Below are 17,448 nucleotides of genomic sequence, written 5' to 3' on the forward strand. Positions count from 1 at the left end.
TGCAATAATATGTAAAAATTAATTATAAATTGAATATTTCAATTTTATTTTTTGTTTTTAATCAATTAATGTAATACAATTTGAATACGATCAAAAAAAAAAATGATTAAAAATTTATTGAAAAGCAAAAAGATAACAAAAAAAAAAAAAATATTTACAACAAATATTGCTTATTCAATAATTTGTTATAATAAATTGAACAATAAAATGCACAGTATAATCATTTCATAAATTTAATTTAATTTAAATACCAAGGAAATTATTATATGTTACAAAATTATTTTCAAATATTTCTGCAGAAATTATTTTTGAACAAAGTTTTTTTTTTTTATGTTCCAAATTTGTTTATTGAATTTTTACTGGTATAAAACTGAAATATGAAAATAATGCAATAGTATTTATTTAAAATGGATGCAAATCATAAATTTAAGTAACAAAATTTTCACGCATTCATTTTTTTAACAATTTCAAAAAACAATTTTTCCTCACAAAACCTATAAATAAGAAAACAATAATTTTATCTTCAAAAAACAAACAAACAAACAAACAGAAAAACAAAAAAACAAAAAATTATTGATCAATGAAATGCTAATTGAACAAAAATAAATAAATAGTATTTGAGCCATAATTTGAATAATTGAGCTGAAATAAATAAACATTTGAGGAATAAATTGAATTTGAAGAGAATTAAATCAAATTAAATTAAATTATAATAAGCTTTTTGATAAATTCGTAAGCCAAATAAGTCAGATGCAGATTTTGGAAGAATTTTCATCGCATTTGTCGCCCAACGATGCTTTACAATATGCCAACGCCACTAAAAAAAATGAAAAAATAATTTTGTTTTTTGTTCTTTTCACAGAATTCGCTTTTTTCTTTTCTTTCGAAGAATTAAAATTGAATAAATATTAATAATTCAATTATTTTAATTAAGTAACTTTTTTTTTCAATGCTACAAATTTGACTAAAACAAATAAATAATTGGAAAATGATTAAACAAATATTTTGATTTTTTTCTTATTTTTTTTAATTTAATTAATTAATTTAATTTTTGTCGAAATTTATTAAATGTTACAGTAATTTTCTAAATCCAGAAATACTATTTTTTAAGCAAAAAAAGGACAAAAAACATTATAATACTTTTTTTCTAATTTATTAAATCAAAATTACTAATTCTAATTTATTAAATCAAAATTACTAAATCTAATTTATTAATTCAAAATTACTAATTCTAATTTATTATTTCAAAATTACTAACCTTTGTGGAATATTTCGAACATTGATCACATTTCTTTTCATATTTACATTCTTTTTCGCTATCATTTAATTGCTTAATATAACCAAACATTGCAAATTTTCTAAAAAAAAAAAAAAAAAAACAAATTTTCATTTTCTTTATATTTTTGAAATTTTTTAAATTTTATTCAAAAAAATTTTGATTTATTTTTTCTTTTTTTGGTTTGAAAAATTTTATTACTTTAAAATTTATACCTTTGCTGTGTACATATTGAAAATTTTTGATCATTTTTTTCACTAAAGCAAACCAATTGTGTATATTCCATTCCAGTTAAATTATCACAGTAATGAAATGACGATTCCATCGCCTATTGTTTTTATTAAATTTTATTCAGCAAACTTTTTTGATTTATAATTATTTGTTTATTTATTCCTTTATTTGTTTACTTTTTCCTTCTCTTTCGTATCAATTATTTGCTTATCAGTTAACTTATTTATTTAATTAAATTCTCTCACTTATTATTTGTTTACTAATTTATCCATTCAATAATTTTTCATTTATTATTTATCCGACTATTTTTCTGTTTAATTTTTTTTTCTTTTTACTAATTTATCCATTCAATAATTTTTCATTTATTATTTATCCGACTATTTTTCTGTTTAATTTTTTTTTCTTTTTTTAAAATGTATTATTTACTGATTATTTTCTGTAAAGAATAAAAAAATAAAATAAAATTTCGCTATAATACTTTTATTTATTTTTTTTCAAATAAACTTATAAATTATTTCTTACTCGAGCGTGAATTGCCGATTCACTTAATCCGGTCATATCGGAAAATGATATTGGTAAAGTACTATTATTATTATTGATTATTAGATCATCATTATATGCCGGATAACAATGATTTAAGTTACCATTTTCATCTGATACATTCTCTTTCAATCGTATTTGACGATTAACCTATAATTAATTTAAATTTGAAACCAAATTTAAAAAAATATGTTAAAATATCATTAATTTACAGTTTCAAAAAACAAACAAACATATAAAAATTTTTTGTATTTGATTATTTCACTAAATAACTTCATTTTTACGTACTTTTTTCTAATAATAAAAAAGGAATTACTTGTACTAATGCATAACCATTATTATATACAGCTAAGCGTAGAATATTAACAATTTGATCACACGTCAAACGTCGTACGTCAACGCCATTCACTTTTAGTATTTGATCACCTTTGTAGAGAATTTTTGACTGTAACATAGATCGAAATATCGAAATATATGAAATATAAAACTGATTTTATTCATTTTTATTTACAATTTCTGCATAATTAGCATAAGTTTGATATGCTATAAGTTTATAAGTTTCTTTTTTCTTTTAACTTTTTGTCGCGGATTTTAACATCGCGAAGCACTAAACAAATGTTAACAATGCTTAATATAGCAATCCATTGATGTCTTTTGCAATTCATCGTAATGGCTTAACTGACTTTTGATCTTATATCAATTCATATACTATGAGCATCTATCATGTAATGTCTATTGCAACTCATAGTAGCCACTTATCATAACGTCTGGACAAAACATTGTACTCTCTTTCGTGATATCCATCCAATTCATCGTGATATCCATTTTTAAACTTATTGTTAAAGTTACTTACTATCATCCTTTGTACAAAAATGTCTAATTATAAACCACTCCCACATTTTAACACATATAATGTAAGATAATTGCTATATAAGGATCACCCTTGTTAAAAGAATTAGTATATGTGTAATTTATCGCTAAGGACCGACGATTTCAATTTCAATTGTTCTCTATCAACGTTTTTGTCCTATTACTTCGCTATCTCACGTATTTACATTTACATCTTAAACAATCTCCCTGCGATCAATATTATTATTATTAATTAAACATATTATTAATTAGACAATCAAAGCCTTCCACGACACCTTTTTGTTTTCTTTTTTTGACCTTTCTTAGCCAAACTTTAAATTATACCTTATCCTTAATTTTAGGCAAAATTTTTATAAGTCACAAATTTACATTAAAATGAATAAACAAAAAAGTGATGTAAATTAGTGAAACAGTTAACATTTGATTAGTTATAGATTATTAAACTTTTTTTAAACTTTTAAAAATTATATTTATGTTTATTTTCCCAATTTCTTTGTCTACTATGATATAATTGATGTAATTTATAAATTACATCCATGTTTATTTTTTCCGTTTCACTGATTGCTATGGTAAAATTGATAATACAAATAGAATCAATGATAAATATAAATTGAAAAGAATGAAAAAGGAAAATAAGCAAAATACAAATAATCAAGCACTTTTTAATTTTCTTTTCCGTTTTTTTTTTTCTTTGCTTTCACTATTATTACAAAATACCTGGTTAGATTTTTGATTCACGTACTGTATGAAAACACCACGTGTTTTGCTTCCGGTTAATCGAAATGCTAATGCACCACTGATTGATCTATCCGGTTCTAACCGTATTTCCTGTTGCCATTTACTTTCATCACATTCATCGAATTTAGTAGTGAATAAATTTGCAATATTCATTGTTTTCCTTTTCTGATATTTATTATTTACATATGTATATTCTAAAAATTTAATTTTGAATAATACTAATATTATTAAATTAATTGACAATATTAGTATGAATAAATTATTAGTTAAAATTTTTTAAATTAACACAAAAAATTAATGATAATCAATTATTTGAAAAATTTCCCTTTAATGTTTATCCAAAATTTATTTTTATTCGAGAAAAAAAAAAAAAAAAACGTATTTATATACCACTGCATAACAAAAAATATTTCATTATATTGGACTATGGAAAAATCAAAAAAGCAAAACGAGGATTATTAATTTTTTCTTCTTTTAATTAATAAATTAGTAATAATTAATGAATTTTTCAATATATTGAAAATTATAAAAATTTTATATTTTGGTTCTCATAAAGAATTTTTCATTGGTTGAAATATATTTTCAAAAAAAAAAGGAGATAAAAGTTTTAAAATGATTGGTTGATGGAGGTAAATATTTGTTCTTATACGAAAAAAAAAGATAGCTGTTTATTTTGAAAGAATAATTTGTTAAATAAAATAAATTGATAGCTTGAATATTAATAAAATTATTAAATTTCAACCAAAAAATTTGAAAAATAAAATTATATTATCATAAAATACTGGTATCATATTAATATTATAAATTACTATTAAAAAATATTAGAATTGTCATTGTGAATCATTTTAAAAAAAGAAAAACAATAAATTAACAATGCTAATTGCTTCATTAACTTAAACATTCTTTAATTTAAATTTCTAATTAAAAAAACAAATAAAATTTTTTCACTAAATTATGGTTTTTTTTTTTTAAAAAAAAAAAAAAACAATCAAAACAATTAAATGTAAAAAATATGAAAATTATTTTAGCAATTTGCAAAAAAAGAGACAAAATGCTTTTCATTGATAAAATTATGCGATTTAAATTTTTTCTAATTGAGATATGAAACTGAAATCAAAAAATGAAAGTATTTTTTATAAAATGTGAACAAAAAAAAATTTTTTTAACTTAAATTTGAACTCAAAAAAAAGATATAAATTCTTTCACTTTCTTTTCCTTTTTCCACTAAAAGAATATAGGTAGAACTTTATAACAAAATTAAATGAAAAATAAAATTATATTATCTAAAAGTAAAATAAGTAATTCAGTAACACTGTTGGCTATTACTTATATCAGCTAGTAAATAATGTAAATAAGCCTTAACTTTGCAGCAATTACGAGAAGCTCCATGGGAACGAGTGATTGGTAGCCAAGAGACAGAAGGAAAAAAGCAAGAAAACAAACATGAGATGAAGTCAAGAACAAAAAAAAAAAGACAAGAAAGCAGATATAAGGTAAAGCCAAGAAAAAAAGTAGGAAGCAGATATAAGGTAAAGCCAAGAAAAAAAGTAGGAAGCAGATATAAGGTAAAGCCAAGAAAGCAGATATAAGGTAAAGCCAAGAAAAAAAAATGAGAAGTAAAAATCTAAAGCAAAGCTGAGAAAAAAAGAAGGAAGCCAAGAAAAAAGCCAAAAGAAAAAAGTATGAAAGAAGCCAAGTGAAAAAGGGCAGCAAATATAAGGTAAAATGAAACGAAAAAGAAAATTGAAAGCAAATAAAATAAAATTATATTAAAAAAAAAAAAAAAAAAAAAGAAAACTAAAAGGCAAACATAAAGTAAAGCCAAGTGAAGAAAGAAATAAAAAAAGCCAAAGAAAAGAAAAGTAAAATGAAAAAGTATAAAAATTCATTTCATTATCAATCAAATTGAAAAATATAAAAATTATTAATTCTTATTCATAAAAAAAAAAAAAAAAAAATGGACAAATTTTAACTTTTTAAAAAAAGAAAAAATATTTAACAAAAAAACAATTTTTTTTAATAAATAATAATTTTTAATCGTTGAAATACGTTTTGTTGAAAAAAATATATTTGGGAAAAAATATTTTTTTTATTAATAAAAAATTTAAAACAAGTATTAATGATAATTTATCACTAGTTAATTAACTTCTAGTGTAGAAATATTTGCAGTATATTAGAGTTTTTAAATTGATATGTTTATCAGTTGTTGTTGTGAAATTTTTTGAATGAATTAGCAGAAGGAATGAATGATACATTGATAAGAGAATAATTAATTTGATTGGAATGAAAAAGTGTATAACAGATATGAAATGATAGCTAATGAATGATTAGCTGAATGAAATTGAAATATCGTTTGTTAAATTCTAAGCATCACTTTATTATAATTACTATTTTTTTTATTTTTAAAATAAATAAGATACTTTTGAAAACTTTTAAAAAATAGTCTAATTTAAAGGAAAAAGTTGAAAAAATGAATTAAAATTAATTCTATTCTTTTAAATAAAAATCCTTTTTAAAATTTAACTAATAAAATATATATATATTAAAGCTAGGAATAATTAAAAATTAAAAAAAACTGTTAGCAGTTTTTGCAATTCAAAATAGAAGGATTAATTTAATTTAATTTTAATTTGTTTTTTATTTTCCTTCAATCCTGATTTATACTTAATAATTATCGCAAATATTTCATAGAATTAATAATGATAGCAAGAGAAGAAGTTAAGCAAATATTTAAATATTATTTCTATTTGATCATTTCATAAACCAATAAGGAAAAAATTAATAATGAAGAAAAAAAGAAACTTTTATTGCTTTATAAAATTGAATTTTTTCATATTTTCAAGATCGTTAACAAATTTTTTTATTTCATTCTTTTTTTAAATAAAATTAACAAATTAGTTCTGTCAAAAATATTATCATGAAGATGAAAACTTCATCGCTAACTTTTTCCTTTAATAAATAAGAAAAATCATTAGAAAAAAAATTTCCGAACAATTTTTTTCTTTCAAATTTGAGAAAAAATATTAAAATTTTATATTTATTAATTGAAATAATTTTATGGTTAAATGATACACGCATAAGCAATCATTGCAAGTAATTATTTTCACTAATTAATTAATTAACATTAAATGAATTTAATTTCAGATTTTGAAAAATGATTATGATTCATAAGCGTAAATTTTCACTACAATTAATTTTTAAAAAACAAAATTTAGCTAATTAATTTAATTAATTTTTTTTAAATTTCATTACAATTAATTTCATAATTAATTAAATTAGTTTTTTTTTTTAAATCCTTCATTATTTTAGATCCATTGATTGCAAAATTGAACTGAAATTAAAAAAGTGAAGAAAATAAAAGTTTTATCTAATAATACCAATTCTTTTTATTGCTACCATTAATGAATCTAAACAAAGTAATCAAATAAAAAAAAATGAAATTAAACTTGAAATGATTTAAATAAAATTATTCTTTCATTTTTTTCTTTTTCTAACTCTTTTATTTTATTCCAACATTTTTTGCATATGTAATAAATTAAGCACCAAAAAAAAAAAAAAAAGAAAAATAAAATCAAGAAAGCTAATAATAAGAAGAAAATTCTGTATAAAAAAAAAACAAAAAAAAAAAAAAATTTCAAATTGAAGAAAGAAAACTTAAACAAATAGAATTTTTAGCAAAAATACATAAAAGTATTTGAAGGATTGAACATAGCTGAAAAAAACAATTGTAAAATAAAATTGAAATTGCTTTAGTAATTTGCCTTTTTTTTTTAAAAAAAAAAAAAGAAAAAGAGAAATTTGACATAACTGAAATATTTTTTTGTTTAAAATTTTTGTTATTTTAATGTAAATTGCTTAATTTATTTTTGAAAATTTGAGTTTTAATGAATAAAAAATGCAATAATTTGCTAATTTCAAGTATTAAATTCTTAACTATTTCTTATTGTTTCCTTTTTTTTTTTTGTTGTTATTTGCTTAATAAAATATTTAAAACAAATGAAATTTAAACTTTTGTTCTGTAAAATTTGAAAAATTGCTTATAAAATTCACCAAAGAAAAGTGAGAAAATAGGAATAATAAAAGAAAAAAATTTTCATTTATTTATTTGATTGGTTAAATGCAAAAAATTTCTAAAATTTGTATCGATAAAATTTTTAATGTTTATTCAAACGATCGAAAAAATCATTTTCGATGAATTTTAAAAAGTTTCATTTTAAAAGATTGCGGTGACAAATTTGTAAGATTTGAAAACCTATCTTAATTTTTTTTTTTTTATTATTATTTAAAATTTCAAAAATATTTACTCACTTAGAAAAATACAAAACTTTCTAAAAAGTTTGCAGGGAATGAAGAAATAGATAATTTTCAAAAAATTCATCTGTGAAAATTAATTTTAAAATTTAAAAAATCCATCATTGTTCATATTTAACTACTTGTCTCTTTCTATTCATATTGTCAAATTTCATTTCATTTTCATTTTCTCTTTCCCTCTTTTCCTTCCTATTTTTTTTTTTTTTTTCATTCATTTTTAAGTAGCATTGAAAATAGATTTTTTTTTCTGGAAAAATTGAAAAATAGATTTTTAAAAAATATTACCAAAAATTCAAACTATTATTAACGTTTTTTTTTTTTCTTTCATTTTGACAATTTACTTTTGTTATAAAAGTATTAAACTTTTCACTTTTTCCTATCCATATTTCGGCTAGCTGATTAAAATTGATTATTTTGCAAAATTGTAAAATTAAAATTATTATTTAAAAAAGTTCTAACAATAAGTTGTTAAAATTACAACAAAAAAAAAAAGAGAAATGAAAAAATAAAAGAATAAATTTTGGATTGAACAGAAGAAAATGAAATTATGATAAAATAAATTAAACTAATAGTTGGAAAGTTTAAAATATTTAAATAACAGTTAAAATATAAATTCTAAAAAATAAATTTACAAATTTTTTATTTTTTATTGAATTATTATTATTAATTATTATTGTTGTTATTTGCCAATTATTGGAATAATAACTGCAAATATTTTTAAGGAAAGAATTTTTTAAAAAGGCAAAAAAAAAAAAAAAAAAACAGAAACATATTGATTTTAAACTATTACTCATTTCTGTTTAAATTTATCCAACAAACAACAAACACTTTTTTTTATCTCACAAAATTTAAAAAAAGAAACATTAGAGAGGGAGGGAGAGAGAGAGAGAGAGAGAAAGAGAAAGAACGAGTATTGATTATAAATTAGTTATTTTAATAATCAGTCAATAATTACATTCTAAACTATTATGCATCTTTCAAAAAATATTTCAAATTTTTTTTTTTCACTTTTTTTTAAAACAAAATATTTTGAACTGATAAAAAAGAATATGAAATGAATTATTTATGAGTTAACAAATATTTACATTGAATTATTTATGCAAATACATCAATTCAATCATTTATAAGTCAACAAATATTTAATTTTATTAGTTATGAGCTAACAAATATTTAATTCAATTCTGAATTGAATTAATTATAAATTAACAAATATGATTATAGTATTATTAAAAAAAAAAAAATAAATATTCAATGTTATTTATAAGATAACAAATATTAAATTGGATTATTTACCAGTCAATAAATATTGATATTCTGTATTTTATCTTACCAAAAAAGAAAAAAAAAAAAAAACAAAGAAAACATTTATTTTGAATAAAATAAAGATTATTGCCATTATTGGCCTGCTAAAAAACCAGGCCCATTTTTACTTGGCCTCCTAAAAAATCCACTTGGCCCAACATTTTTATTATATTTTTCTGTCTCCCTCTTTTTTTTTTTTTTTTTTTGATGCATTCTTGTTAATTGATAGCAATAATCAATCATTTTCTGTTATCTCCCATCCGCATCATATTTATACATTTTCTCTGAGCTATTTTAAAATATCACACAAAAAAATTTAAAAAAAAAAAAAATCCATCGAATAATTTTGCTAAAAGAAAATTAGAAAAAAAAAAGTGATAAAATTATACAAATTGTTGTCAAAAACTGAAAAGCAAACCTTTAAAAAAAAAAATTAAGCTTATATAACTTTTATTTAGCTTGTTAAAATTTAAAAAAAAAGATATTTTTTTTTTAAAATTATTTTTATGTCGAATTTTGTAAACAATATAGATTGTTGGATTGGATTAATTTAAAATGAACAATGCAATAATTCTTATATCATCAAAAGTACGAAATTATTTTTTAATTTTCCGGCAAAATTTAATTAATAAATTTAATTAACAAGTTTTTTCCAAATAAATTGCAATTTTTTTTTTCTTAAAAATTTTATTCAAAGAATAGCTAATAGTTAATTAAAAAATTACAATTTCTTTTACTAAAAAAATTTAAAAAAAAAAAAAATTGCAAAATTAATTCACTCATATCATTTTCAATAACAAAATAACAACGAAAACACCAAGAATAGGACGGGAAATTAAATGAGTGCTAAATGCTATTAAAAATTGAATGGAAAATTTATTTCCGCCAAATTAATTACTTTTTTTTCCTGAATTTATTTTTTTTTCCTTCTGTTAATTTTTGAATTAAACCATGAAAATAATAAAAATAAAATAAGAAAATAAGAGCAATATCACAATGATAATAATATAAACATAAACAAAAAAAAAAAAAATCACAATGATAATAATGCAAACATAAACAACGGGATGACTAATTAAATATTAACAAATGAATTTCAATATTAATTCTACAAAAAAATTTTTGTTGTAGTTATTTTTGTTATTAATTATTTTTAATTTTACAATGAGCGTTTTGCCATTTTATAGCTATTTTGTTGTTTTGTTTTTTTGCTATTTTATTATTGTTGTTTTGTTGCTGTTATTTTATTTATTACTATCGTTTATTAATTTTTTGTTTTTTGTTTTCTATTTCTTTCATTTGGAATAAGAAATCTGAAAATAACAATGCAATGACGAGAATTTAATAGATTATTGAACTTTTGTTTATATTTTATCAAGCAGATGTCTTCCTTTGTTTTTATTTATCCTTAATTTTTTTTTCTCATTGTTGCTACGAAAATAAATGACTTGCTAATTTAATAAATTAGAAATTTCAAAGTAAGAATTTATGTCGAAAGCACACTAATATTTATTATTGATTTTAATTAAATTTAAAATAGGAAATTGAATGAGCATCCAGCTGTACTATAACAAACTATTGCTAAATGATAATGGAAAAAAAAAAAACTTTGCTTATCAAGTTAGTTAGTTTTAATTAAAATTAAACCATAGCACTGAGTGAAAAATCAAATGCAACAAAGGGATAAAAAAAACTTTTTAATTAAGGCTAATTTTTTTTTTTAGAAAAGCTGTTTAATAAATCTAAACTTTAATTTTATTATAATATTCAGATAATAATGAATTATAAACATATGATGCAACAAATAATTTGATAAAAAAGTAAAAGAATAAGACAAATTCTTTTATTTTTTAGAAAAGAATTGTAACATTTAAATTGGAAGTGATCAATTCAATCAAATTAAATAGCTCACATTAATACTACATTTACACATAATTCGTAAATAATAATACTAATAAAATTAATATTCAAGTGAATTATTTAAATTTTATGATAGTTATTGTCCTATATATTTCTTTTTGTATCTAAAGAAAAAAGAAACGAAAGATCTTTTTTGTAAAGAAATATTTAATATTTCAAATCGTATCATTTTTGACTAAAAGTTATTAAAAATTTATAGAAATTAAGTGTTTTCTTTTTTTTTTTCAAAGATATTATTCAAGTTTTTATTAATTAATTTGTTGAAAAAATAATAATAGCAGTGAAAGTCATAATAATAATAATATTTAAATATGAAATAAGAATAAATTAATGAATTGATTATGAAAAAGTAAACAGTTGTTTCTACCTATATATAATATCTCCAATAGTATTGCTTTATTTAATTAGCAATAAATAATTTATCAGAAAAAGTGAATTGAAACGATGCTACATAAAAGTCTAAGCAAATTTGCATTTTTATTTACATTTATATCGAATTATAAATAACAAATAAATTTATTCATTATCTTTTAGGATTAGGCATGTTATTTATTTGTTTATGTAATTTATATGGTTTGTTTACAAAAAATTTTCTGAAATAATAAATCAACAATAAATAATTCCGTTTTTTTGCCTTTCTGTAGAGAACAAAGTAAAGTTGCTGCTCTGTTTTTTAACGATGATGTTTTAATTATTGTCAAAATGTTAGCGAATAAATTACAGAATAATAATAGCAATTACAAAAATTTTAAATTTTAAAAGTTAAATTCATCAATTTATCAATGACAAAAACGAATATCATATGATAGTTGCCTATAAGTCCCAATTAACAGACAGAACTGTTAATAAATCAAAAAAAAAAAAGCGCTAAAAAATTAAAAAAACAAGCTATGAACACTAGTGCTTGTTGTTAGGCTGACAAAGGAAAAGATTGAAATGTGCTAAGCAAATATCACCAGAAAAAAAAAAAAAAAAACAAATGATGTGACAAAAACAATCCAATGCATTAATCAATAAATCCCAAAACTTCCAAACATTTGCTTTACCAAATAAAAATCAATTATTAATATATTTTTGCAATTAATAATTTTATTGCTCTATTCTAAGCATTGACAATTAATTATTTTTAAGTTATTTAAAAAAAACAAACTATTCCTATTTTATTTCAGAAATTTTAATCTAAAGCATTTTCTATTCCATTGTTTTCCTTCTTTTCACTCTTTTTCTTTTCAGATGTTCCTTTATTAATGTTATACGAAATTTTAATTAGAAATTAATAAAATGCTGTGAAAAGAATTGTTTATTATCACAGTTTTTGTCTTCGAACTTTTATGCGTTCATCTAATCATTCATATCTTTGTTATCTCACGCAAATATGCTATTTCCATTGAATAAATGTCTGAACATTAAATGTAATCTTTGCTAGTAAATGAGATGTTTACACTTAAATACGACGTTTGTACATAAATTTAGTGTTTGCACGTAAATATAGTGTTAGCATGTAAATATGATGTCTGCACGTAAGTATGGTGTTAGCATGTAAATATGATGTCCGCATGTAAATAGGGTGTTTGCACGTATTCGCAGCGTTCTGAGTAAATTTGCTGTTTACATGCAAATATTCTTTTTTCTCAAATAAGTGATGTTTGTAAAAGTTTTGTTACACGGAATGCATCCCATTTTCTCTTTTGTTGAATGAGAAATTTCCGACAATTGAATTCCATAATATGTGCGATTAATCGCTTTTACCTATTTTCCTTCTCTCTTCCACTTCTCTTTCCCTTCCCTTCTTTCTCTCTCATTTTACTTGATCGTTAATCCGCATTTTAAAGTATCAAATTAAGTGTTAAATATCGATGAAAACCTTTGCTTTCAAATATATGCATATGCACTCAAATTAAAAAAAAAAACAGTTAATGAATCAAATTGAGAAATTTAGGAAATTTGTTTTGAAATGAAAAATTGCATATTCTCCATCCTACTTTTTTTAGAAAAAATTCATTTGTTTTATTATTTTGCATTTTGAATTTCACAATTTAATATTTTTGCAATATTTCAAATCAACGAAAAAATGCAATTATTTATTTGTTGACATCTATTTATGGTGGTAAACTTGATAAGAAAAAGATTAATCTAATAAATGAATTGACAAGAAAATGATAAATTTCTAAATGTTCAAGCTTGACCAACATTGCATAATTAATAAAAATATTAAATCCACATGAAGGCGTTATAAAAGAAATGCTAGGAAAACAAACACTAAAAATCTCTTTCAATTTACTCTTTATAATAATTGGTCAAAAATATGCAAATGACATTCAAATTTCACTTAATAAAATGTTTGTTTCTCTTTTTTATTTTTTCAACTGTTCATATAAAATTTGTAAATTTGTTAAAAATTGTTCAATAAAAAATAAAAAAAGAAAGAGGAGAAAAAAATAAAAACGGATGTAAACGCATGGTTCGCTTTCTACGAATGATATGGACAAGAAATATTGAATTGAATCGTTTATTTTTATCAATTTCTGCTAAAAGTGCACATTTAAAGCTAATAGCCATCTCAGCAATTGCTTATATATAGCAATAAATATGTTAGCATAAAATACGATTTGTTTATAATTTTATTTTTACTTTTTTTTTTTCATTCATTTATGCAATTAAGCTAAAGCTAATGCTTGTGAGCACCTAATTTTTACTAAATAAGCATAAACTAAAAATATTTTTTCTATATTTTTATAATGCTATCTTTTTTTGTTTATTTATTAACTTAACTTTAGTATTTTCTATGTATGCAGCTAATATAATTTAAAGATTTAGCCTTTTTTATTTTCCAAAAAAAAGCATTTCCTAAATTTGAAAAGAATGAACCTTAAATTATTAACCATATAAGATATATATGTGCATTTTTTCATTCTTGTAAATAATCTGAGGTCAATAATATTTCATGTTCTTTTAATCTAAACTTTTAATCTGAAATAATTCAAGATGATTCTGGTTTTTTTTTTTTTTTTTTTTTTTTTTGATAAATTTGAAAAAAAGCCTTTAATTGTTGATTAAATTAGAAAATGATACCACCTCCTGTGCAATGGATATTTTCGTTTCGAGAAAATACGGAATAATGGTGTTACTCAAATTGTCTTTTCCCGTTGACCGATAATGGAATTTTCCTGGGAATTAATTTGACCTTAATCAAAATTTATCCTTTAGATTGTCTTTTAAATTATGATGCAGAAGATTTTGAAGCTTGGCTTTTGTTATATCATAATATTAAATCTTTGAATTTCAAAAACTTAAATTATAAATTTTTTATTGCATACTATCAGCGATCAGTGTATACCATCAGATCTGAATTATTATGTTTTCTTCACTGTTATTATTTTTGCTTTTTTTTTTTTGATCATATTTATAATTTTAATTAATCTGTTTCTCTTTCTTCTTGTCTATTCTATATATTGCCATTTTTTAATCATGCTATAAATTTACCAAATTTGACGGAAAATTCAGTGTAAAAACAGTTTTAGCAAAATAATTTTCTGTAAATTTAAATTTATTTTAGCAAAAATAATTGCATTATTGTAAATTTGTTAAATTTACAAAAAGGATTTAGCTCATATTATTGTCATGAAGTATTTTCAGAAAGAATTGAATAGCAATGTTACATCTGTTTATGCAAAAAATAAGTCTCGGATTTCATAAAAATTAGAAAAATAAATTTAAATCTAAATTTTTGACTCCTGAAACTAATTAATAAGCATTAATTAATTGTATTTCTATAATTTTGATCTTCTACTTTCAGTAACATATGCATATAAAGTTTTACGGAATTTTTGTTGGAAAATTGGCAATGAGTACTTTGAAAAAAGACAATATAAATAGATTAAAATGTTATATTTAGTTATGAAAAAGCATAGACAAGCAACTTTAAGCAAACGATATGGAAGACAGTTTCAGATATTTCAAAGATTAAAAAAAAACTTAACTGAAACTAGATATTTTTATAGTATGCTGAAATTTTGGTGATTTTGATGGATGGAAAAATTTAATGTGAATGACAAGCACCCATTTTGTTTTATCTCACCATGTAAACGGGATTCATTGCTGTATATAAATGTATGTTATCTCAAAATTGATTAATTTATATTAAAGTCTTCGAAATTCATTTTTGATTTTAGGTTAATGCTCTACCATCCATAACTGATTTACTTCAATATTATGATATATTGATAAGTATGAAAAAAATTTCAAGTTTTTTTCTTTGTAAAATCCAGATATTATGTTGATTCGCTACTGAATATGAAATATTAAAGTTATTAGTCTAATAACTTTATTTGTAATCTTCTTTTAAAATATATTTTGCTGATGAAATTAATTTGTATATTTTATAATTTATTTTGTAATTTAGGTCTGTATCAAATTCTCAATTTTGCATCTTAGGTTCATTTTTTTTTTATAATCCTTTAGCATTTTCTATTCAGTTTTCACTATCTTAACCTCACTTTCCTTATATAATTTCTATTTTCATCAAATGACAATTTTGCACAATATGACTTCATAAATCTATCATTCGATACGGTAAAATACAGTAAGCCTCATGTGTTGGAATACGGTAGCTATTTATATATGGAACACATTGGTAATTATTTGTACGGAAAGTAATATTCAAGCATTGAAAATATAATTGCGCCAAATTTCACTTATAACAAATTGATAAGTGAAACTTGTAATTAAGACAAAAAACTGTTTTTGTATCTAACATTAACAAAAAATCTTTGTATTCAAATTATTACTATAGTCGTTAGAGTAACAAATATTGCTAAAGTAATTCCAATTAAATTTTAAGCTAGTAGTTTAAAGCAAAGTTAGTTTGTAAATATAATTGTAATTACTATTACTTGATCAATTAATTAGTTAATATGCATTTATATGATAAATTAAGGCACAGTAAAAATAAGTTCAAGTAGCAGCAAATGATATAATTTTTAAGAACTGATTCAATTTGTTTTTATAAATTTCTTTAGTTTGATCAAATTCTCATCATAGTTATTTTCACTATCATTATTATTTGATTAGATGATTAAGTATGAATAAATGATTAGACTGAAACCATTCAGTTTATTTCTATTACTCATTCATTTTTCCATATCTTACAAATAATTTAAATGATTAAAAATTTCATTAAATCTTTGTCTAAAATTTATAACAATTCAGCAACCACAATGCATTGTTATTAATTAGCACAATGATTTCCATCTATATTAAGCAATAAATAGTTGGATTTTATAAGAAATATTACGGTGGTCTGCTAAAAATTTGATAAAAGCTTCATAATTACAATTTATAATTGATTTGATTTTTTATCAAAAAATTAACTACTCTAGCTATCACATATTGTTATTTAAATTTTTATCATTGATGTTAATGATAATGATAATAATGAAGAAGCAATATCAATCGTGATTTCACTGCAACATTTTAGGATTGTAAGAGGTGGTACATCCAGCCGGTTTTAAACTATGTCATTGTCGTTGTTGTCATCATCATCCTGGTTGTCGCCAAGATTGGTGTCATCAAAATCAAAATGATCCTTTACTGCTCATTCTATCCATCTTTCACAACACTTCTTCCTTCTTCAGATACATAAATATCCTAAATTTTGCTGTTTCAAAAATTCTTTTCAAAGAAAGAAACGAAAAGAAAAGAAAAAAAAAAAAAGGAAGAAAAGAAGGAAGGAAAGAAAATTCATTTATTTATCACCGGTAAGAATTTCCACTTCTTTTTTTTTTTTTTCCTTCTTTTTTAGTGTTCAGTTTATTGTCAACGTCATCAAAATCATTTCATTCATTTCATTCATTCATTCATTCATTCATTCATTCATTCATTCATTCATTCATTCATTCATTCATTCATTCACTCATTCGTTCATCCACCCAATCAATCATTCATTCATTCATTTATTTATTCATTTTGAATGATTCATATTTCCGTATTTACTCATTGCTGTATTGTTTATTTTTATTTCTGACAATTATGATCTGAAAATTGAACTACTCGAAAATAAACAAATTACTATACTTACTTAATCTTTATTACTTTTGAAAAATTTTTTCGATTAATATTTAAAAAATTCTACTGTGATATTTTTTTTTTTTTTTTTTTTGTTTTTTGACAAATATATTTCATGTGGAAATTTTCAAATTAAAAAAAAAAAAAACAAAATGACTGAAATAGATTATCATCTTCGATAATGCGGTCCAGTCTAT

The 17,448-nt window shown here is 21.2% G+C and overlaps 2 protein-coding genes across 2 annotated transcripts; both read right to left on the reverse strand.

Annotated features, from left to right (window-relative positions):
• Positions 1-697: 697 nt before the first annotated feature.
• On the reverse strand, positions 698-1,348 carry Bm17742 (Uncharacterized protein; the record flags this gene model as incomplete). The annotated part of the gene is made up of 2 exons (XM_043081505.1): positions 698-817; positions 1,259-1,348. 2 exons carry the CDS (start codon positions 1,346-1,348, stop codon positions 698-700), a joined length of 210 nt encoding a protein of 69 aa, XP_042937439.1.
• Positions 1,349-2,011: 663 nt separating this feature from the next.
• Positions 2,012-3,808, reverse strand: Bm12383 (Uncharacterized protein; the record flags this gene model as incomplete). Its single annotated transcript, XM_043081506.1, has 3 exons — positions 2,012-2,197; positions 2,364-2,534; positions 3,635-3,808. 3 exons carry the CDS (start codon positions 3,806-3,808, stop codon positions 2,012-2,014), a joined length of 531 nt encoding a protein of 176 aa, XP_042937440.1.
• Between the last annotated feature and the right edge of the window lie 13,640 nt (positions 3,809-17,448).

The sequence above is a fragment of the Brugia malayi genome, assembly GCF_000002995.4.
Source record: "Brugia malayi strain FR3 genome assembly, contig: Bm_v4_Chr4_scaffold_001, whole genome shotgun sequence".
NCBI classification, from domain to species: Eukaryota; Metazoa; Nematoda; class Chromadorea; order Rhabditida; family Onchocercidae; genus Brugia; species Brugia malayi.